The sequence below is a fragment of the Pyxicephalus adspersus genome, chromosome 5 (genome assembly GCF_032062135.1).
Source record: "Pyxicephalus adspersus chromosome 5, UCB_Pads_2.0, whole genome shotgun sequence".
Lineage (NCBI taxonomy): Eukaryota > Metazoa > Chordata > Amphibia > Anura > Pyxicephalidae > Pyxicephalus > Pyxicephalus adspersus.
The window spans coordinates 115,222,582-115,245,692 of record NC_092862.1 but is presented as its reverse complement, the minus strand read 5'-3'; the positions used below and the strand labels follow the sequence as shown (position 1 = coordinate 115,245,692).

Here is a 23,111-nt window from a genome sequence, read left to right as displayed (position 1 = left end):
AGCACAGCGGGACCAGGTAAGCGGGGATTTTAATGTACGGAAAATCTCGGGGTTAACCAAAATAGCACTTTTTTTTAGCCCGTACCAAGGTCGGGCTTAACGGTCGGGAGGTTAAAGAGGAAGTAAACTGAAAAATGCCCAACACAAAATCCACTTACCTTCAATCCCGCAGCACAGTGGATTGGTCTGGAGGTCTCTTCCATTAGGTCCCGCCATCTTCTCTTCAGCTTCTTCTTTCTATGTCTCACGACCCAGGGGGAGGCCGGGTGAAGTAGATAGGAAAAAAAACTTGGTGATTCCACTGCGGACGCGTGAGATCAGCAATTCTTTTTCTCTTTTCACGAAAAGGCTCCTTGCGTGCATGCCCGGGATGGGAGAGATTATTACAGGAAGGACATTGCCTGTCACTTTCTGCAGTAATGACTTGCATGATTGTGTATCTGTGAAAATAGGACTTTGGTTCTAATTCAAAGCAGAACCTATAGAGGAAGTAAACCCAAAAACGACCCAAAACAAAAAAAAACACCTTCAATTCTAAAGAGCAGTTGATCCATTGGGAAGTTTCTTCTATCAGGTCCTGCATCGTCCCGATATTCGTCTTTGGGCCGGCATGCCGGGCACTGCAGTCTTCTCCTCTTCTTCCTGGTTCTTCTTCCTATGTCACCCCACGCAGGCCTGAGATCAGGTGACGTAGATGGGAACAGAAAACTTGTGTTAGATTGTCAATTTATTTCCCTTTTGTCGAAAGGGCTCCGTCTGCGCATGCATTTAAAAAAAGGGTGCTTTCAAAAAAAACACAAACAAACAGAATTTTTACCTTACACAAAAGGGTTGTCTATCCTTTTATGTAAAGTAAAAAATTCTGAGTTCAGGTACGCTTTAACTTAAAAAAAAAAAAATCACACTTGCCTTTAATCCCACAGGACCCTTGGTGGTCCTTCTTTCAAACCAGTCCCGCGTCGTCCTGAAATTCCTGTTCGTCCTGGTGCAAAGGAAGTGCCGGGTGCCGCCATGTTCGATCTTCACTTCCGTCTACTTCCTCGGTCTTCTTCTTCGTCACCCGATCTCGCACTGTGCAGGTGGAGGCCCTAGGAGGAATATTGCCCCTTCTGCGTATTCCTGAGATCTCAGGCATGCGCAGGAGCAGCCAGAGCCTTCTGAAATGCATGACGTAGGTATATATATATATGAGCAACATATGAGCAAGACTTTGTTTATTGTAGCCGGTCATGTCACTTAGGTAAGACTCCTTTTTCTTTAAAGGTGTCAAAATTCATATACACCTCAGGCTCATTTTTACAATTCTTTTTATACATTTTTTTTTTTTACTTTTGTTTCAGATGAAGATCTGCCAGAGTTTAACATCAGCTTACTGGTAAATTTACTGCGGCAGGAGAATGGCAGAGACTTGTGTGTCATACGAATTCCTCCGGAGATGAAATATGTGGAATATTTTGTTATCGTTGGAGGAATGTCAACAAGACATCTGCAGGCGTTGGCGCAGTTTACTCTGAAAGTGGTAAGATGTGAATGTCCTAATGCCTGCTTACCAGAGCAGCTGTGGAGTGCCCGGGGCTGAAGTGTTTTAGGGGTTCTTCTAGGGAGGGATCAGTGACTGCAGCTGCTGGAAATCCTGTAATTGCTCCTAAGATTCTCATTTGTTTGATGGGGTTGATCCCTGAAAACAATTTGCTCTGTTCTGTTCAGGCAGCTTTCTCAAGGCCCTAAAAACATTCTTCAGTTCCTGTCTAGAACTTTAATTTTAAATATATAAAATTTTATATTTAAATATTAATGGGAGCTGACAACCATTTTTATCAAGAAGTTTGGTTCACAAGATTTCTTGTTATATTGATCATTATTTTCAGCAGTGTTTTTCTGCTCTTATAATTATTGGCACAAATTTGTGAACTAAACCTCAGATTTCAGTTGGCTTTAAAGAGGATGCGAAGTGCTGGAAAACAGAGATTTATTTATTCTGGAAGGCAATTTATTTATTTGAATTCTGAGCCATACATATAAAACTGTACATATATTATGATCTGGCCAGTCAAGGGCCTGAAGACTCTAAACCAGGAGAAGATGGAAACACTGCCATTGATACTGTGGTCTTGGAGGAGATTTCAATGCCAGGTTAGTTGCCCTAATGTGCAGCTTTGCTATCTATACATGCACATTATGGCAGAAAGCTTCTTGGGGATCCAAAGTTTTGTATTTTTTTTTTTTTTTCTTCTCTAGTAGGTTCAGTTCCCCTTTAAGCAATTTTCAGACTGAAGTATGATAAAAAGTTGTTTGATGCTATAACCAACAAATGCACACAAAAGGGTTATCAGGAAATTTGCTCCTAGTTTTTTTAAATCTTTTGGGAATTGGGAATCATTTTAAACCTAACATTAATAAATGTGCATTAGATATAAGAGATAGGTTATACCATTGTATTTCAGCGGCCCTGAAAAGGTGCTAAAGAGAACCAGTGGACTTAAGAAAGGCTATAGGATGCCATTATTAATAAAAAGGATTTATATAGCGCCAACATCTTATGCTTTGCTGTACATTAAATAGGAGAGGGGTTGCAAGTGACAGACAGATACAGACAGTGACACAGGAGGAGGAGAAGACCCTGCCCTGAAGAGCTTACAATCTAGGCATCGCACTAAATGAATGACATCACACTGCACGTAATGTGTATTTTATGGAGCTTTGTTGTGATGTGAATGATCCCTTATGGTCTGTATATTGCTGTGGGTAACCCTGGACAGATGATAGTTGTGCAGACATAGGGCCTGATTTATTACTGGAAAACAGGGAAGAAAGACACTCTCAGCAAACCAGAAATGAATTTGTGACTTTGGTAATAAAGCCAGAATGATAGCCAATAAACTAGCATATTTAAGAAGGACAGGGTGAAAACTAATAAACTAATAACATTTCCTACATGCAATTGTTATCTGTGTGCTTTGATATTTATGTTGTAGTAGATGCATGCATGTAATGTGTGTTTGTCTTTTTTTTATATGTACCGTCATCCTAGAATTCTTCTTCATCAGTGCCGGGTTCCACCATCTACAGACTTCTCTTCCATTCTTCTTACTACATCACCTGATCTTGCACTGCGCAGGTGTGAGATTGGGTGACGTGGCCTACTGTAAAGGGGGAAAATAAGAGAGCCAATCTCGCACTGCATTCTTGTGCTTGGCATCTCTTTCCCTTTAGTGAAAAAAATGCCCCTTCTGCACATGGCCAAAATCGGGCATGTGCAGAAAGAGCAGCCAGAGCCTCCGGGATGCGTGATGTAGGTGTCCTGGAAGGCTCTGCGCTCCCATTTAGTCTTGATCGCCCCAGCGTTTAAGACTTAAAGGGGTACAGCTGCACCCCAAAAAAAAAAGAAGGGTGTTGCAAAAAAAATGCAGTTTTTACTTTACATATAAACATGTCTACCCTTTTATGTAAAGTAAAAATGTTGAGTTTAGGTATTCTTTAAATAACTCCTTTATTCGAGGCTGATCATTTCTAAAGTCACATTTTTTAATGGAACAATTTCCTAGTTAATGGCTTAACGCTGAACAAAATGTAGATCCACAAAACAGCTTTTATCATTTGAATTCTGTGCAACACTGTCTTTGTTGATCAGACTGCCGTGTTACCAGTTTACAGAGATGAACATTGAGCTGTTTGTTTTTAGGAGGGAAGTGCTGGTTATGGCAGCCATTTTTCCTGAATTGGTTTTGCTATGGGTGTACAAGGACAGTGTCTCCCTCACTTATGGTTAGTAGGGAGTTGACCTAGCAGAGATCTGGATCATGGGAGGGCAGTGTTTATTAATGATTTATTGTCTGTAAGTGACAAAGGGAGAACTGTATGGAAGAATTTAGTTAGCAAACAACTCTTTGTGTTCTTTTTCAGTTTAAGCATTTGAAGAAAGATGTTCAGTCACATGTTTGTCTGGAGGGAAAGGACACAGATGACTGGATGTGTATAGACTTTGGTGAGTGTTGATTTTATGATAAATATCTCTTCTGGATTGTTCCTTTTTCTACAGTAAACAAACATAAACATTTGTCAGTACATCTTTGTAAAGTGAATTCATTAATAAACGTTTGGCGAAGGTTCAGAAGCATTTTTTTTTGTGTATATCTGTTAGAACGTGATATAATGGCTGTTTATTTGCTAGGTTATTGCACTGGACTTTTCTCATAGTCAGTAATCCGATGTGTTTGTCCCATATCTTGTGACCTTCTACTTTTTTCCTAGGTAATATTGTGGTTCATTTTATGCTGCAAGAAACAAGAGAGGCCTACGAATTGGAGAAATTGTGGACTTTGCGATCACACGATGATCAGCTATCACAGTTTGTCCCAGAGACTTTACCATTGGATTTCACATTTGGACTTCAGAAAACTGAATGAGTTCAGAATGATGACATTTTGTAATTTTCTGAAGTAAATTTTGTTCATCATGTTATGATGTACCTGTACTGTTTCTTTAAAAATCAGATGCAGATGGTTTAAGATATTACCATGGTTAAATCAGCAAGAAGGTTGTCATCGAACAGAAACCTGTACAGGAACAGTCAATATTGACCTCTTTTGAAAAGTACCCATTACCTGGCTATCATGCTGAGGATCTGGCTTCCCTACATTTGTATGCAGAAAACAGGGGAATCCGAGATGCTGCTGTCCTTATTTGTATACTCGTTTTGTATCAACAAGCTCCATTAAGATGTTCCGCCATTTACAGAGCAATATTAAAGAACTTTTGGATGCTTCTTGAATAAATTAATGTTGCTTCTTTGGAATTGGACATGTATATACAACTTTTTTTGTTATTACACACCTACCTTTGCTGTGATGAACACATTGGACCTGATCACAAAGGTCACGGGATAGTCTATCGTCTCCAGTCTTGAGAGCTTTTAAAAATCAGACCTATTATGTTCAAACTGTAAGACTAGAGGAAAGTTTCAGTGTATCTTCACAGAAGAAAATTACATCTGGGATGCCTTTTTATTGAAAATTTGTGGCTTTTTTTCTCAATAAATTTACACTGTTAAAAAAAAAAAAAAGTGAGTTTTAGAATTTTACATGCTATTACATTTAATAATAACTGGCTGTACAATAAACTGACTGGCAACTCAATTTAGGGAGTTATTCAGTCAGTTATGATCAACTACAGCTTTGTGACAGGTAGATTGTGACTTCTAAATGGAGCTGATTGGCATGCCCATATTTAATGGATGAGAGTGGTGACCAGTCAGGAGGTGGGGTTGAGTGTGACAAGTTATTTTTTTTTTTTTTTTTTAATGGCAGGTGGATATTCTGTGCTTTGAATGGAATGCCAGATTTTGCTTAAGTTTGCAAGGTACATGGAGAGCCCTGGCGGTGCATGGCTGCTGGGAGCTCACCCTTCCTGCAAGGTTTTGTGAAAGGGTAGTGAATATACATTTAGGTCCATAAATATTTGGACATACTTTTTTTCTAATTTTGGTTCTGTAAAATATCACAAATAATTTTAAATAAAACCACTCAGATGCAGTTGAACTGCAGACTTTCAGCTTTATTTTAGTGCATTGAACAAAAAGATTGCATAAAAATGTGAGGAACTAAAGCCTTTTTTTTTTTTTTTTTTTTTTTTTACACAATCACTTTATTTTAGGGGTTCAAAAGTAATTGGACAATTGACTCAAAGGCTATTACATGGGCAAAAAAGATTTTGACAACAGCAGAGAACATGCTGAGAAAGGAGCTCTCCATGCAGGTGAAACAAGCCATCCTTAAGCTGCAAAAACAGAAAAAAACCCATCCGAGAAATTGCTACAGTATTAGGAGTGGCAAAATCCACAGTTTGGCACAGGTTACCCTCCACTAGAATATATTAATTTAAACTGGGTATATTGTGACTGCCCTATTGGCAAGTACCTTCAGGTCTAGGATGTAAGCCTGTAGAACTAAATGGGCCAGTTAGAGGGTGGGGGGTTAAGAGTGAAAATTGGGACGAATACCCTTTAATCCAGATCAGTAGTAGGAAACATAATGCGGTTTTAAAAAGCTCAATCCCAGGCACAATTGTGCAAATACAATGTGTGTAATAGTAGTTAGGTTACCTGGCTTTCTTAAGAAATTGTCAATAGATAAATTAAAAGGAACGTTAGTAAATTCTTTGTGGAAAGATAGGTAGTAAGTAAACCTGAGTGACCAGTCTCTAAGTTCCTAACTGACCACTTGCAAGTAGTGTTGATAAGGCAGCAGCCTCTACCACCCTATGTAGGTTACAGCTAGGAAAAATTAGGGTTCACACAGGGCTGCTTCTCCTCATTCACAGATGTCAGTGGAATGAAAAATAGAGGTGGCTGTAGAGGGCATTGAAGTGAACCTTTCAGGAAAGAAAAAAAAAAACATTTCATTTTTTTCTAGGCACAGGGCCTCCAGTTTTTTTTTTTTTGGTCAAGCATTACCCAGCAGAGGATGTAAACTCAGATAAGTCTTAAGCATGGCAGATATTAGGTAAGCTGGGCTGCTCTTGAGGTATTAACAGGCATCAGGAAATGGCACAATTTATAAAAACCGTTAAACAAGAATGGAAAATCTTCTGTTTATTTGGCACAGCCTGGATTATGGATCCATACCTGGCAGACATGTATTAAGCATGTCAGACCACACTTTTTCCTCCAGTCGATTGAGCTTTTTTTGTGTACTATACAAAAGGAGACCAGGTTGATTTCCCCTTTAAAAACAAGCTACTTTTCCATACACACTTGGTGTCAGCAGATTCCTTCCCCACTCCTCAGCCAGCAGATGCAGTTACTAAAATTAACATTATCTGTATCGACATGCAAACATTTCTCCTTTGTGCATGCCTAGGAAAGAAGACCATTTCGAGCTTCCTAGGCATTTTGTTGGTCTTTTTTTTTTTTTTAAATTCTAAAAGATTACATGCACATCTGTTGCTGTTCTCTCTTTACTACATGAAAGACAGGACATCAGGTTTTACATATTTGTTGCAGATAGTTGACTTTACAAGTTAGTGGAACCTGGATGACAGCCCTAAGCTCAGAGTGAGTGCCAGAATCATAAGAACTCAAACTCTGTATTTGTTATATCAAGTAAAGTAAAACATCCCTTTTAGGTGCTGATGAAACAAGATATTTAAAGACAGAGCATGGGAAGTGCACCAGGTGATTATAATCAATCATGTTCACATTCAGGATTCATTTTGCAAGGAACAAGGTGGAACAAAAAGGCCTTTTCTTTAAAATTGAAAATGGTATGAATGTAAAATCTACTTGCAATGTACATAGAACACTCAAGATTGCTTAACAGAAATGTTACAGTAACAACCCTTGAAAATTAAAACAGTAAAAAAATTTTTTTTAGAAGATCACCCATAAAATAATCTGAATTGCACTTAAGGTTGCATATTTTCTGAAAAGTAACATGTACCCTTGAAAACCTTCTCTTTATGTGGAAGTTAGTTCTGATCCATGGTTTGAATTGACCCACTTGAAAGCTAAATTTCAGATGACCCCTATGCAGTGGGGTCAGTATGACAGTACAAGGGTTAAACGCTTGTTTATGACTAGTGGTTTAATAAAATTTGATTTATCTTATCCCACCCCCCACCTCCCCCCTTGCAACTGGTTGCCTGCAGTCCATTTCAAACGCTAATTCGGGCTGCAGTGGCAGGCACTAATGTCATCTTTTACAGTGCAATTCCAACAGTAGGTGGAGGAGGATGCCCAGGGCCCATCCACAAGCCAGATTGTAAAGAGGGAAGAGGAGGAATACAGTTGCAGTGGAAGGGTTTAGATAAGTAGAAGTGCTATTAACATCCCTGATAGATATCAATACACATTTAACCTTTGCTCCACAGAAAGGAAATGCTTTTTCTGAGCCTAGATTTCACCTTTAATGCCTGCAGATCGAAAATCTTGACTTCACTATTTACAGTATACCTGTCACACGCCAGTCAATGGCTTTGATTATTCAATCCAAACAAAAAACACACAATGAAGCAAAAGTAGGAGTTAAACTCTTTATTCCATTCAGAGGCAACTGGTAAGTGGAGCTGCTTGGGGGCACATTACAGATGAAAAATGATCCATGCTTTGCAGATATTAAACTCATGTACAGTATTACTTTCTACTGTATCTATTGCCAAAATACTCCAAGTTACCAAGTCTCAATTGAAAATAACATGATTACCACACTAACAGTCTAGAAATTTAAAGAGATATGACAGTATTTAAATCAGCAGATGTAAATGCAGCACCTATCTGTAAAGTAAAAAAAAAAAAATCATGGAAATAATCAAGTTATGTCTGCTTCAACATGTTAAGAAAAAACATAAGTTGGGTCTATACTTAGGCCTCAACGAAAGTTCAATATGCTATTTTAATGACTTTTTTCATAGTTCAGTATTTTTAAATCAATGTAAGAAAAATCCTAAAGCACTAAATGTCACTCTTGTCAAGAAAAGAAAATTCAGGTTTCTCTTAAAACTACAACATAGGTTCTCCGTTTCTTTTTTTTTTTACGTAATTCTTGGAACCAAATTAGTAAAGTATAGAGGAAGAATAATAAGAAAGAAAAAACACTTCAGACCATTTTCAAATAGGAAAAGAAAGAAAGATCTAAATCTGTACAACAATGATCTTTGGGAAATTATCTATTCTATGCAGAAATGCCTCTATTTCAATATGTCGCTAAGAGGTAGATCAACAAAATGATGAAACAATTTTTTTTATGCTATTTGTGCCCCTCAAATCAGTGCAGCATGGTGATTGTGATCATCTCATGCACAAAAAAAAAACATCACAAAAAAAATAAAGGTTCAGAGGTAAGTCGCATGGCTCTGATAAGACCACACATACACGCACACATGCACACACAGCAGTCTTTATGCACCATGTGTTGCCACAATTTCAAAAACTGAGGTAGACTGAAGTTTATTGTAGAAACTTGAATGTGTAAATATTACCACAATCATCATTCAAATTACATTCTGAAAATTAAAAAGAATTTGGTAGCTTTCCTTTTCATCCCTGCCTTTTGACATTTTTCTCTCCTCTTTACACCCTTGAGCTGCCAGAAGCGCGAGGCCAATTTGTCATCTTGCCGCTGGCAGCCAAAGGGTTAACGGTTGGTTGGAAGTAAATTAAAAAACAAAAAGTAAAAGTGTGCATAAACCCTGCTGTAGCTATTTCAAACCAGAATAGACGGTTGTATTCAGCTTTAAACCTTCCAAGTGGCTTTGTGTGGCCCTTTTTTTTCTAATATATTTTCTTTTAAATTCTTTTTTTTTTTATCTATTACTGCTGCTGGATATGTAAACGTAAGCCTGTCTTTTTGTGTAGATCAAAGATACATTTGATCCATCCCCCATTCCCTCTCCCCCAGTCGTGGTAACTGAACATAATGTGTTGATCTGATGGGAAGCATCAGTTGATGGATATGAAAAAATAAAACTAAAAAAAGGAATATATATATTTATATATTTTATATATATATATATCTCTATGCTCCCATAGATCACGTGTGACTCTTTTTGTTTACCAAACTGACGATGAAGCTTGCTCTTTGAACAGAATGGCAAAGTTCAAAACGGGCTGCAAATGTTTCAATGTAGCATTGTTAGGTAGTGATGGTCAAAGGCACAAAGGGTTCATTGCATTCAACCAAGCAGCACAAAGAAGAAAAATACCAAAATAAAAAAAAAAAGGAGAAAAATTAAAGAAAACAAAAAAGAAGGGGGAAAACCATCTACTGTTCTAAAATATATTCCCCAAACCCAGGTGGCCTATTTCCATCACTTCCTTGTGTTGTGTTCCCAGAAAGTACCGTCAAACTTTTGTTTTTTTCATCCCATAGTAAAAGAAAAATAAACGGCATTGCTGTTATCAGTATGGTGGCGTTTTTCAGTATCTATTTTTGAACATTCACTGAATTATCTAGCAAAATGATGGTGTGGAAGGCCCCAGGAAAAACCAAGGCAACGCCCCATCTTTTACTCCCATCAGCAATCAACTAGTAGATGCCATCTCCAACCAAATATACTTTTTGTGGCACCTCTAAGCTGGTAGCTGATATTTTATTTTTTTATTAAAAAAATAAAATGCTCAAGAACTATTAGCTTTATAAAGTATACAAAATACCAAAAAAATGTAAAATAAAAATAAAAAAAGCAAAAAAGGAACAATTTCTCATTGAGGTACTAAATGCCTGAGGTAGTTTAGTAAAATGCATATTCATCTTTTTATGCCCTGGCCAACACCATTCTACACTTCCCTTAGGTTATTCATGGCAGTGTTAAGTAAAAATGCAACCAAATTAAAAAAATGCCACTTTGTTCAACACTGGGACTAACATTTAATCTTCTCAATTCCCTTCAACGCTAACCTAGCCAATAATCCCACCCTCTACTATTTATATATATATTTTTTTTAATACAACTGGACGTATAAAGAGCAATGCCTTTTCTTTTTGAACCAGAGAACTCATAAGAGAAAGCTTCATTAAACAAAGTTCTAAAATTGTAGGGGGAATAAGAACAATAAAAAAAGACTAACAAGGTTTATGTTAACTTGTGAGAATAGATCAAAAGGGAAGTGAAGGGGTCCTTATTTTTTTTTTCTCTTTTCTTTTTCCTTTTTTTTTTTTCATTTTTTTGTTTTTAAAGCTGGGTTTCAAAAAGTTTGAGAGCCTTAATAATACATTCTCAGAGACAGTTTTAACATTGCCTGGTCCTCAAACAGGTGACAAGCTAGATGGTGTTTTGCAACCACTTAGCACTGACAGGTGTGGGATGCCTGTCAATTACGCAGTCTGTCTTTGGTCTGGCATCTGTCTCTGTGAAGGGTCATTATCCTGAACCTTTATTTTCGTCTCGGTTGGGGCTGTCCACTCTGCGCTGTCTTCTGCTGTTGCTGCTGCTGTCGTCTTACCTGAGCCAATATTTCCTGAATTTTCCGCTGTGCAAGCTTAAGTGTAAAAACATAAGGACATTGCATTAATTCACTTTAAACAAAGGATCTCTTCTACTAACATTTGACTCCTGGAGGATTGCATGGGAAAATGTATATTCTAGATACATAATATATACACATATACACACACGATTATACATAAAACTAATAATCCACATCAGCTAATCAGAATTATTCTGTTCTGGTGTGACATCAGAAACTCTTATTGGTTACCGTCTGTCAATTACCACTGATACAAGACAATTTAAGTTTCATGTTTACCATAAGTAATTCCACGTGGCTTTCACATATTTGCGGTATGAAAGTTTCCCACTAATACAAACATTTCTACGTCCCCTAGATGGAGCCAGCACACTGGCAAAATCCATTACTGTATATAAATAAATGATTTGAATATTCTTTCTGCATTAACAGTTAAGCGTTCATACATTTAATCATTTTTTTTTTAAATGCTTTTGGCTAAAAGGAACAAAGTCAACCTACAAGTAAACAAATATATGTCTTTAGCACTCTGGACACCGGAACACATCTTTTATTGAACAGGTGTACGGAGCCTAATAGATGTTCATCATCGTCATTGGAAAGTATCTTTAAGATCCTTTCCAACAACAAGAGACTGCACCGATGCACGAACTAGCACTGTACATGCACAGTGCCATTCTGCTCTATGGAGAGGGGAGGGGAAGTTACTTGTATTGCAGTTTGTGCATATGCCAGGAGGGATCCATGAACTAGTCGCCCTAGCCCTAAAGCAATGATCAGACGATAATCTGACAAGTGTACCTAGTCTTATAATTCAAATACTTTTGAAAATAAAAAGGGCGAAATAGTATGCACCCATAAAAATACAACATTACCTATTTCTGGAAAAATAATTTGGTCTGAAGCAATAAAAAGCAGATACATACCTGGCTTGCATAAAAGTGACCTGTTATTTTAACCACCACTTGATCATTTTCATCTGGGGTTTGATCTCTGGGCACAACTACTTCTGCACTTGTAAGGTTCTGAAGCTCATTAACCTGCAACAAGATTACAAGTTTTAATACCAGTAAAAAAAAAAAAAAAAATATTTTAGCATAGTCCATGGATTCACAAGCTTTCTTTCTAAATCTAAAAAGTCTAATTTTATTGTAATGCAGATGTCGTTGACCAGCCCAAAGTCTGTCAAGACAGGACCTAAAGACTGCCCTATAGTTTTAAATAAAAAAGATTGATGGAGGCCCAAGTGCTATCATACTTGGGTGAAATGTGTGCGGACCTATTCTGCAGCATTTTTACAAAGTCCATAGTCACCAATTGTCTTCAGGCAACCACAGTTAAATGTCTCATAGCATAGTCGAAGGTCAGTTTCAGAAGGGGGGGAGAGAGAATGTGTTAGAGCAAACCCTGCTAAAAACACAGTGAGAACATGAAAATTCCATGCAGATATGCCCTGGCCAAGATTCAGTACCCAAATGACTTTGCAGTTTAGGGTAGGAAATTTCAATCCAAACAAAGGAGGGCAGTTTCTAGTTTTGTCATCACTGGTAATAGGGTATAAGGATTACCAATATTATCTTATAAGCCTTTTAAGAAACCCGACATTAAAATTAATCAAATTACAAAACTTCTAACCTCAAATGAATTTGTTAAATGGACACCCTTTTTGTGCTCCTGTATATGCAAGAGTTTACCATAATGGTTATGTTACACAATGTTTGGGAAAAGTGTTCCAATGCTAACTAAAGAATTTGCTTAAGATTGCATCTAGTGAGTTAAAGCATTTTAATGTGGACTACCGCCAAAAGATTTGTCATTAAAACTGCCATATGGATTTAACACAACAAGTATGGCACTATGGTAAAGACTTCGTTTTTTATTATACTATATATTATATTTAGGGAAAGTTACAATCTTCCCACATCTCTCCTCTGTCTTTGCAACTTACAGTTTTGCCTCCCTTGCCAATAACACGTCCAGCGGCATATGATGGCACTTTAATATGAGCCTCGAGTTTCACTTCTTCCTTGGGTCCGAAGAAGTTTTCTTCCTTAAGTTTACCATAAATTCTTCCTTGAGCCTGCAGACAAAATGTACAATTTAGTAAAAGATTTAAAGCACTTCTATAAATGCATAGATTTACAGATTTTTGTGCATATATCTATTTAGTTTATTGCCAATGGTTGTAGTAACAGAAAATGCAGAATTCATTACACACTTTGCCTAGTGTAGGAGATTAGGAATATGATTCCACTCCAAAAAACAAAACAAAATTTTTTTTTCCATGAGGTGCCAGTCGTACCGGTCTGCCTGGTTCCTGGCAGCTATCCATATAAAGTTTTCTATTGTATATAAAATCCCCTGAATGAATGTTTCTAAGCACGTGTGCCACTTTCATGCATTAGGCACAGAGGTACAAACTATGTCCTATTCTGGTGCCAGGCTATTGCATTTAAAAAGAGAATTTTCTTCCGATAGAAATTGCAAAAGACGACCTCTCTTCAGTTGGTATCTGTCCAATTCTTATGATGTCAAAGTATTTTTAATCTGGGATTTTCAGGTCATGTGACTGTCTAGACTGAAAGCTGGTTGCCATTCATTCAGTAAGTGAATTGCCACAAGTAAATACAAGTAAAAAGACTCAAAGGGGCAATTGTACATTTAAAAAGGTATTTTCTTCTCACAGACATTCATCATGGTGAAGTAATCTTAAATTATGAATTTGGATTGCAATGCTAAAATATACTTTAGAGGCACAACAAATGATTCTGATCAGACCATGTATCCAAAAATTGGAAGTTCTGTTCTGTCTTGGCCAAATGTGAATCGCTTCATAGAGGTGACCAAAGTAGTAAGGTGAAACTTTAAACACTGTGTAAGCTGTGGGTTTAACCCACGGGTTTAAAATCTACCAACAATCGTTATTTCTGAATTATCCAGTAGCAGCCATCACTCTTTACTTTTAATATTGGCTTACAGCCTTCAGAAGACCACTGCATATCTGTAAACTTACTTTAAACTGGGCTTCTGGCGGTCCAGTGATTATCACCATCCTCAGTTTGGCCTCTGGTCCCTCTGCTGGAGCAATCTGCAAATGTTAAATACAGATACACACATCTTAGATTCCACGCATTTTTGAATACAGGGAGGACAAAAATAAAGCTTAAAGAGCATTACCTTGATTGAAGCTCCAGCAAAACGTGAAAGTTGTTTGATGTGTTGTCCTTGCTTGCCAATAATTGCTCCAACAGCCAGAGCAGGGATGAACAGATGAACTGTTTCCGATTCTGGTTGCTGCTGCAAAGTACAACCAAAAATAATGTTTTTTTTATAAATGCATTAAGGTTGGTTGACCTAACCCTCCCTTCCACTAGGAAAATGCGAATTTTACCAAAATGTATTGTTGGCAACAATAAGCTGATTACACATCTACCATCCTTTGAGTAAACCTGTGTCCAGACTATGCAATATTCTGAAAATGCAGGAAAAGCATTCCTCAAACAATTGTGCAACCTCTACATCTGTAAACATTATGAAGAATTTCAGTTATCAAAGTTCACAACAGTTGAAAACGTAGCTCTTTCCACAATTACCTTTTTTATACTAGACTTCTGGCAAGACTCCAAATGTAAACAGATTGTTGTGATCTTTGAGAATATTTGAGAACTAATCACTTGACATTACAAGTACAGAGGTCAAGCAGTGTGGTTTTAAACCCTTTTACGGCTTGTTAAGAATATGTAAATAGTTCAATGTCCATCATCTGGGCACAGGTGCCATTGTAAAATAATTAATGGTATTCACTAGACCTCTCTGGTTTTATTTATTTTTATTATATTTTTTAATTCCCCCCCCCCCCACACCCTAGAAAATAAAACTGCTTTGGCTTTTAGAGGAAATCAAGGCCTATTGGTATTAGTTTGACCCAGTCATTTCTCAGTACTTACCCCAAATGGCGGATAAGCAGAAGAGGATGTTGGTGAAGACACTCCAACAGATGGAGGTGGCATGCCTGAAGAGGAAGGTGGGAAGAGACCCAATGCATTCAGGTTTAATCCAGGGATCAAGTGAGCTTGTAGCTGCAGGATAGAAAATAGTTAAATAGCTTAAAACAGAATATATATGCTACATGCCAAGACAAAAAAAACCCAAGGCAGCAGCTAATTATAGACTGATATGGTCAACCTAAAATAGACAGCTGTACATGTTGCATTCAATGCAAAGCACATTATAAAAATTCTTGCAACCCTACTGTTTATGTCTTATGGGCCAAACTATGATGACCGTATACTTTTCATGTGACCAATGGATAAATATGTCAACGCTATGCATATACCTTCTAAACCATAATACAATGTTTATATAATGTAAGCTGTTCTTAGGGCCTGAAAGCGGATTGCAAAATTCCATTTCCCTAAGGGAGGTTTACTATGAACAAGGGAAACCTGCCTGATCGGAGCAATGTACACAGATCTTGCAGATACTTTCAAGGCTGTTGGCTGTTATGTGTTTATTCACCCATGTAGCCTGCACTTCTCTAACATTGGACGTATCCAGGTGCAGGGTATGTTTTTTGTCCAGAGGGACCAATAACCAAAACATGACCATATCCCCAGAGACTAAAACCAATTCCCTTCACTGGAGAAAACATTCCAGTTCCTGGAACTGTGCCATTTCATCATTCTTTGCAGGACTTCCTTTGGGAGATTACCATTACATTTAGAAAGGACAGGTGTACTTTTACACCACTTTTCATTAAAACTACACATGGAGAAAACTTCTAAATACGACTTTATTCCTACCTTCAACACTACAGACCTCAAGTTGCTATCCTTCTGCCAAATACTACAAATCTTATGAGATTGCAGAAAGATAGTAATCTCATTCTCACAATACTTACAATAATGCAATGAGCTGGTGTAATCAATGAACCTCACTTTCTAGCATAAGGTTTAGGTTTATATATGAGCCTGTATTTAATCAGCCACAAATAGCAGTGTCCGGACATCTTTAATTCAAAGGCAAACCCCTAATCAGTAAACGAATCATCCATAGTTTACTACAGCATACAAAGATAATGTTTTGCTGCTTAGCAATTTCCATCAGCTAAGGTAATGTCAGATACTGGTTGTGGCAAATTCATGAACTTAATTATCAGTTGTTTCTGCCAGCTCCTATCAGGAGTTTTTGCAACTGGTTACCACTTTCATGGCTATTAAATTAAAAATTAAATAAAAATTAAGCAGCAAATAAAATAAAGTCTTGAAATTTGCAAGAATTCTCAAAGGGCTAAATGTAAATCCTACAGATTGCTATATCTAATAGACTGAGCATGTGACACAGCAAAGCATAAGTAAAACAAACATTGTTAAAACAAATTAAAACAAAAGCTGCCACTATGGCACACAGTATACCCTGATAAGCATAGCAGGGAAGTCTGGGAACACAAAGAGTTAAAGAGCACTGCTGCCCTAAGATTAACGCTCTAGAAAGTCCTCGAGAATCTGCGGCATCATTCCATTCAGGTTGGGTCATTTCCGCTCCAGCTTCATGCTAAACTCTGTACAATGTTATAGGAATACATTTCCACCTCCCACCCAGAACGTGCTGAACAATCACTTACATTCATAGCTGCAATATCGTTTTCGTAAGACTCTCTGATTTTTTTCATTATTTCTTCCTCGGCTTTGGCACATGCCTCAATGCTGCCTTTTACTGTAATAGTCCGCTCAGGATTATATAGTGTCAAGTCCTGGAGTCTAGGGCCATCAAAAATAAAATGGTAAGAGTCAAGCAACTTATACAAAAGCATACAACGATGGGCTAATCTTGGCGAACTTACGGAGAAATTGTGATTTTTGTATCTGTGTCCTGTTCAATTTTCTTCAGGTTTCTCCCTTCTTTGCCGATGAGACGGCCAACAAAATTGTTATGAGCTAGGATTTTTAGAGGGATCTCTTCAGTACTAGAAACACAAATGACTAAAGTTAGAACAAGTAGCAGACTTACCCAGAAAGGATAAAATTACACCAACCAGGTATTGGCTGTCATACTGACTTATTACTCCTAATAGCTGATTAAGACCGAATATTAACAACAACTGTTTTTCTGACCCAGGTATTTATTCTGGGTCAGTAGCCCAATCAGTCAGCATTAACAGATAGATGAACAGCACTTTCAAGTTACGGTTTATGTAAATAAATTGGTCTTTGTATATTTGTATATTATGCAATGGGTGAAACAGGCCTCTTAAAGAATATTGCACCCTAATGCAACATTTTTTATACAGTATGATATATATAATGAACCACTCTTACATTAAACCATTTTTGCTCTAGAAAAGCATAGGTCAAAGCTGTGTAGATGCTTTCTGCATATTCCAGTTTAGGTTAAAAGGTATTATGGCACTCAGTAGAACACTTACTGCAAATAGATGTAAATAAGGTCAAGAAACGCCTTTACCTTACATTCTCCTTTACTGCCTATGCATACTGTAAACATTTTTACCACCTTCACAGCTGGCTTATACTTATTTTAAAAAAAAAAAAAAATATATATAACTACCCAATTTAAACACCTTGTCACTTCAAAGTCCATCTCTAGAAAATGTACCTGCAGCCACCTTTCTCTAACACACCCCAAATTTCTTTCCATACCTTGTAAAGCAACATTTACATGCCAAAAACCACTATCCTGATGTCTTGCTTTATTCTACCATACGCTTGTTTACTGGGAAGGCAGACATTATTTTGGACCCTTACATGTCCAGAGGTGTGGGTATTCTTTGGCAGGCGGTGTTTGCTTAAACACAACTTTAGATCAATAAAGGGATTAGCTGGGGATACCAAGGGTGGGAAGGGGGAAAAAAAGGAAAATGATGCTGGGTGTCCCTCAGGAAACAAAGCTCAATCTGAATCCCACACTGTGCCGTAAAGTCAGAGTAAGCAATTCAAGTACAAGAAAGGTACAACTGTGCAAAACTGAAGGTGATGATGGGAGTTTAGCTTTAAACTAAATTCCTAAGAGAATGTTTGACACAGGCCTTATTCTGACAACTTAGAGAGCAGGATAATTGTCAGCATACCACACTACTTTGGTAATTTACACCTCACATGCTCTACACTTACAATTTCGTATCCTGAGCTTCCTTCTGCATGATTTCCATAATTATTTTACAAGCTGTTGAACAGCCGTCGGGAGTTGAGTGAATAGTAATCGGCTTCTCCGCAGCTCCAGCATTTTCTTTACGGTGAATATCAATTCTGAGAGAAAGAGGCCAAAGAATAAAAGTTTAGTATTTGAAAGTTTTGTTTTTTATGTGTGTAATAAATGGAAAATAAATGGAAAACAGCACTGAAATCAATCTGTACAACTACATACTTGTGAAGCAAGAATATGTATTAGCACAAATTCTAAATGTTCTTCTGTTATACACGCAAACTACATACATAGACTGATAACCTTTTTATTACTATATGAAAACTTTACTGACTGAATGAGGAGCAGTCCTGAACTTACAATTCTTTCTCCCACCTTCCTTCAAATACAATAGGTGCTAGATGGCCATTCTGGACTGGTTGCTCTCATGATGCAACACACAAACAGCTAATATTTCAATTCAGTTACTGATTGTGCTAGGTGACACCAAATACCAGATGGTAATGTAATGTAGCTGGGACCATAAAGTACTTTAGGTTTCTGCTGGGATGAATAGGGGATCCTTCAATGCAACTAGTACAGAAATAACTTTGCCCTCTATTATAGACAAATATATTTTGCACTATAAATACCCAGCTGAAAGATTAATACATTAGCAAAAGGTCAAAGACCAAAGTATACCAACAATCAGATGTTCAAAGACCTAGGGAGCTTTCACAGTGTACAGTCCAGAGCAGCAGCACTCGGACATACTATATAACTGTCTTTACATGACTGGCCCAAGGTTTGTAGATCTGTACCTAACATCTTGAACTCTTGGATACCACAAAATATTTTTTAGCTTGGGAAAGATGGTTATAACTTACTTTGATTGGGTCTGTTTAGTAATGTTTCTGATGGTGGCACCCTCCTTTCCGATAATGGCTCCTACAAATTGTGTAGGAACCAGCATGCGCAGTGGCACCTCGGACTGGGGTTTGGGCCTTGCAGCAGCCCCAGGAGAACCCTGTCTTGGTGGGCCCCTTTGGCCAAACCCACGTCTCCCTTGAGGGTGTTGCTGCTGTGGCTGGTTTTGTAGCTGCTGGCCGGGTGGCTGTTGGGCTGCCATCTCATCAGGGATATAAGTCACTTTAAGAGAATAGTTTTCAAGCTGATATCCGTTGAGTTTTTCAAGCCCCCTGGTTTTGGAAGAAAGAAAACAAGACATTAAACAGCTATTCATACTGTATGTAGTACAAATGTATACTACACATTACTTCACATAGGATTTACACAGGCAAAAGGAGAGATTTTTTGCTTTTGCATGTATTTGTTGATTGCCTGATGCCTTAATTCAAACAACGATAATCTTTCTTGAATGCATTAGTTTTTAGTTGCATAACAAGCAGCAGGATACTCCTATCTCTACAATGCTCATGGCCTTGGGGGGCACAAACTCTTGACCCAAATTTCAGAACATTTTTCTTCTCTTAATTACACCAAAGGAAGTGGCATCACAAAGTGTAAATTACCTTTCACAGTTGGTGCGAGATATTTTTGTCTTGTAGGTTTTACAACAAAGACAAAAAAAAAAAAAAATAGCTTTTTTTAACAAATATATAAATGTTAACAAATAATAAAATGATTGTTCCTTTGTAATTAATGGTTATGCTTTTAAATATGAATTTTTGCTGGATAATTTTTCAGCATACATTTGTTGAACAGCATGGTGGTAACCATGCGATCCACAGGCTCTTCTGCACAGCAGTTGCAGCAAGCCCAGAGCTATTTGTGTCCTGGATGCAGCGATCAAGACTTATGATCACCACAAGGTGGCACAACACTCATTAGAATGAGATACAACGAATGTTGAATTATCGCTTCACTTTAGCGAAAGGCAGCGTAACATAACCTACATTACAAATGCTTTGTCTAGCACATGCAAATATAGCAATTTAAAAGTATTGTTACAACTGCAGATAACACCACAGAGTGCAAACTATTTTACAAAGTTTATTAAGTGATGCTAACCATTGGTTTTCCAGACTTCTTCCTGCTAATCACACATTAATACAAGTTTTAAAGAATCCACACACAAGTGTAGCAATATGATACCAACTGCAATTTGTTCTTTGGGAATATGACTAAAGTAATTAGAAATCGGACTGGTGAAGGTTATTGCGCTTGATACTTAATAAATGAACCAGTTTATGAAGGGAGCTAGCAATTCATTCATTGTACCGGTGGGAAACATTTGGGCAAGATCTGTATAAACCTTGTGCAGTTAAGCTATAATTGTCTATCCTCCTCCCCCCATATGGATGCTAAAAGTTGGGTGAAAGAGGTAAGGCCCCACTGATGCCAAAATTGTTAAGTGGGGACCTAAGTACTGCACGGCCAAAATTTTAATGCAATGTACAGATTATGAAGCCCTATGCAAGTGAATCATCAATTAATTAATCATTATGTTTATGTATGCAATGAACATCATTCATGTGCATTCTGGAGCTTCCTAAAACTTACTGTGGGAGGTAAAAAAACAAACTATATGTGACTTCTAGGGTTATGGAATTGTGCCTTGACAGTGGTCCCTAGATGCAGCACTGTTTTCTATACAGGGTGCTTAGTTTCAAAGTTCAGTAGGTTTTATTTATTTTTACTGTAGCCACTGAAAAACTTATGTATCACCAAAAACTGAAATTGATTGACCCTTAGGTCTACACTAAACATGAAAAAAGGAAATGGGGACATAGTTGCATATTGAAAATCACAAGGAGATATTAGGAAATGGCAAGGTCTTACTGTCTGGCGTGTTCTTTATTGGCATAGGTTACATTGACAACTGCAGTCTCCGTGTCAGTGTTCACTGTAGATATAAGAAGGAAAACAAATAATTTAGTGCACCTCAAAAAATTCACAAATTAATATTAAACAGGATTTATATAGCGCCAACATAATACACAGCGCTGTACATTAAATAGGGGTTGCAAGTGACAGACTAATACAGACAGTGATACAGGAGGAGAGGACCCTGCCCCAAAAAGCTTACAATCAAATCTATTGCTAACACCAAATCATACCTTGCTCACAGTTTTCCACTGTTCCATATTGTGCTAGAAGACTGTCCAGTACCTAAAGAATAAAAAGATTACATGTTAAGGTGACAGTGCAAACTTCAGACAACATTTTTTTATTTTGCTGAAAAGAGATACATTCATTTTTAATGACTATAAGTAAATGTAGCTTGATTGTCACATAAATTGATTTATCAGATGACAACGCAACTAGATATGCATGGTTGCTTTCACTAAATCAATAAAAGCGTAATTATGTTCATGCTTTATCTCTAGACTTAGTAATATTGGTACAATCAAACTGAAACACAAAGAGCATAATGAAAAGCTGCAACACTGCTGAGTAATTTGTCAAGAGGCTAAGAGGCTAGGGAGGAGATTCATCTGGGAAGAAAAAAAAAGATACAATAGTATGAATAGTATTGGCTCATACATTTGTGCCTATATTAGAAATAGATGCCGATGAACACGCTATCAAATTACTTCTTAAAAAGTGGCGTTTCTATAACACATTGGCTTAAGGCCTTTGTGCCTGGAGGCTGTATGGATCTATACATTAGAGGAGTAAGAGGGGGTTGGGAGGGCGGCACATGGGACAGGCTTCTTCGCATTCCACATGCCTCAATCTTATTGGGTAGCTACCAAGTGCTGGGCTTTTACTACCACATACAAGGCTGCAGCTGCCCTTAAATGTGAAAAAGGAGACCAGGGGAGGACAGGGGCTGAGCAACAGACGGAAACTTCTTTGCCAAAAAGGAAAGCGATTAGGCGCAGGATTCCCTAAATACAGAACAAAGGAGTTCTCTGGTGGTGGGGGATGGGGTGGGGGGGTTGGGAACATTGGGAGGCATAGTAATATAATACCCACACAGGAACTACATTTCAGAGGATAATGAAAAAAATGCATCTTGTAGCAGACAGAACAATGAGATCATATACAAAAATATTGGCTTCACCTTGATTTTGGGACCTAAATACTTTTCAGCTCTGCTGCAAGATTCTTATAGCTTACTGTACTAGAATTGAAATTCTTTTTTAAGTCAGATCATATGACAAGTTGCTTGTTTTATGGTATCACATGCATCTTCACAGAAGGTTCTAGAACACTGAAGTGTGTCTATGCGATAACCAGCAGAGGTGAAGGAAAGCTTACAATGCACATGGCTGAAAGCCCTTCAAGGCCCATGGCAGGAGTGGCTGACCTTGCATTCTTTGTGCATTGTACAAAGGGATCAGCCAGCAGCAAGGTGCTTAACACTAATCCAGTGCAAAGGTTTGCACAGCTTTTTACAAAAAAACAAAATTTAAATATCCAGTGATCTATGCTACCATATACTTCAAGGACCTTGGGGGTCCTTGAAATGCAATGCAATTTTCTTTAGTAGTCTGACCCTTCTAAATATATCAAGGCTAATTACTTATCTGTTGCTTTTGGTTCATTGCACATTTGCACAATTTGCCATTAGCAGGACAACCCAGTTATTTCAATCCAAAATCAGCTTGATATTACACAGTGCAAAGCTGGACAAAGCCTTTAGATGACAATGCGAAGTCCCTCTGTGCATTCCATGATTGGAGTACACTATTAGGCAAGCTTACATGTGGCCTCTATTGAAAGGGCAGAGGAAGCCTCATCAGGGAGTGCACCATGTTTTCTAAAACATCCAATTACTATCCCCCTCCCCCAACAGCAGCTTGGTTTGCTAAACTCAGGGGCCACTCAGATAGGAGACTATACCCACACCAGCTAAACTGGGTTACACATTCATAATTCCAAAGCCCTTTTTCCCTGCCTGCTAATTATTATTATTATTATTATTATTATTATTATTATTGGAAACAAACACACCGCTATCCCATCAGTTCTTTCTCCTCCTGTTCACACATGTGAACTGCGACAGAACCCAATTGGTAGCCACGGTTGGCCTTCCACTGGGTCT

General features: G+C 37.8%; 2 protein-coding genes and 1 long non-coding RNA gene across 3 annotated transcripts in view; 1 reads left to right on the top strand and 2 right to left on the bottom strand.

Annotated features, from left to right (window-relative positions):
• MALSU1 (mitochondrial assembly of ribosomal large subunit 1) overlaps positions 1-5,062 on the top strand; it is a 6,416-nt gene extending 1,354 nt beyond the window's left edge. Inside the window, exons 2-4 of the mRNA XM_072412518.1 lie at positions 1,341-1,519; positions 3,904-3,985; positions 4,252-5,062. Of these exons, the coding sequence (XP_072268619.1) occupies positions 1,341-1,519; positions 3,904-3,985; positions 4,252-4,406 (416 nt within the window). The 3' untranslated portion in view covers positions 4,407-5,062. The remainder of the gene's footprint in view (positions 1-1,340; positions 1,520-3,903; positions 3,986-4,251) is intronic.
• LOC140331478 (uncharacterized) overlaps positions 1-23,111 on the bottom strand; it is a 276,876-nt gene that overhangs the window by 163,568 nt on the left and 90,197 nt on the right. The gene's annotated exons all lie outside the window — the stretch shown is intronic.
• IGF2BP3 (insulin like growth factor 2 mRNA binding protein 3) overlaps positions 8,015-23,111 on the bottom strand; it is a 58,978-nt gene continuing 43,881 nt past the window's right edge. Inside the window, exons 4-15 of the mRNA XM_072412517.1 lie at positions 21,178-21,229; positions 20,900-20,963; positions 18,985-19,296; positions 18,088-18,222; positions 16,803-16,925; positions 16,584-16,719; positions 14,908-15,039; positions 14,138-14,257; positions 13,974-14,048; positions 12,909-13,040; positions 11,887-12,000; positions 8,015-10,972 (exon numbers count right to left, since the gene is read on the bottom strand). Of these exons, the coding sequence (XP_072268618.1) occupies positions 10,868-10,972; positions 11,887-12,000; positions 12,909-13,040; positions 13,974-14,048; positions 14,138-14,257; positions 14,908-15,039; positions 16,584-16,719; positions 16,803-16,925; positions 18,088-18,222; positions 18,985-19,296; positions 20,900-20,963; positions 21,178-21,229 (1,500 nt within the window). The 3' untranslated portion in view covers positions 8,015-10,867. The remainder of the gene's footprint in view (positions 10,973-11,886; positions 12,001-12,908; positions 13,041-13,973; positions 14,049-14,137; positions 14,258-14,907; positions 15,040-16,583; positions 16,720-16,802; positions 16,926-18,087; positions 18,223-18,984; positions 19,297-20,899; positions 20,964-21,177; positions 21,230-23,111) is intronic.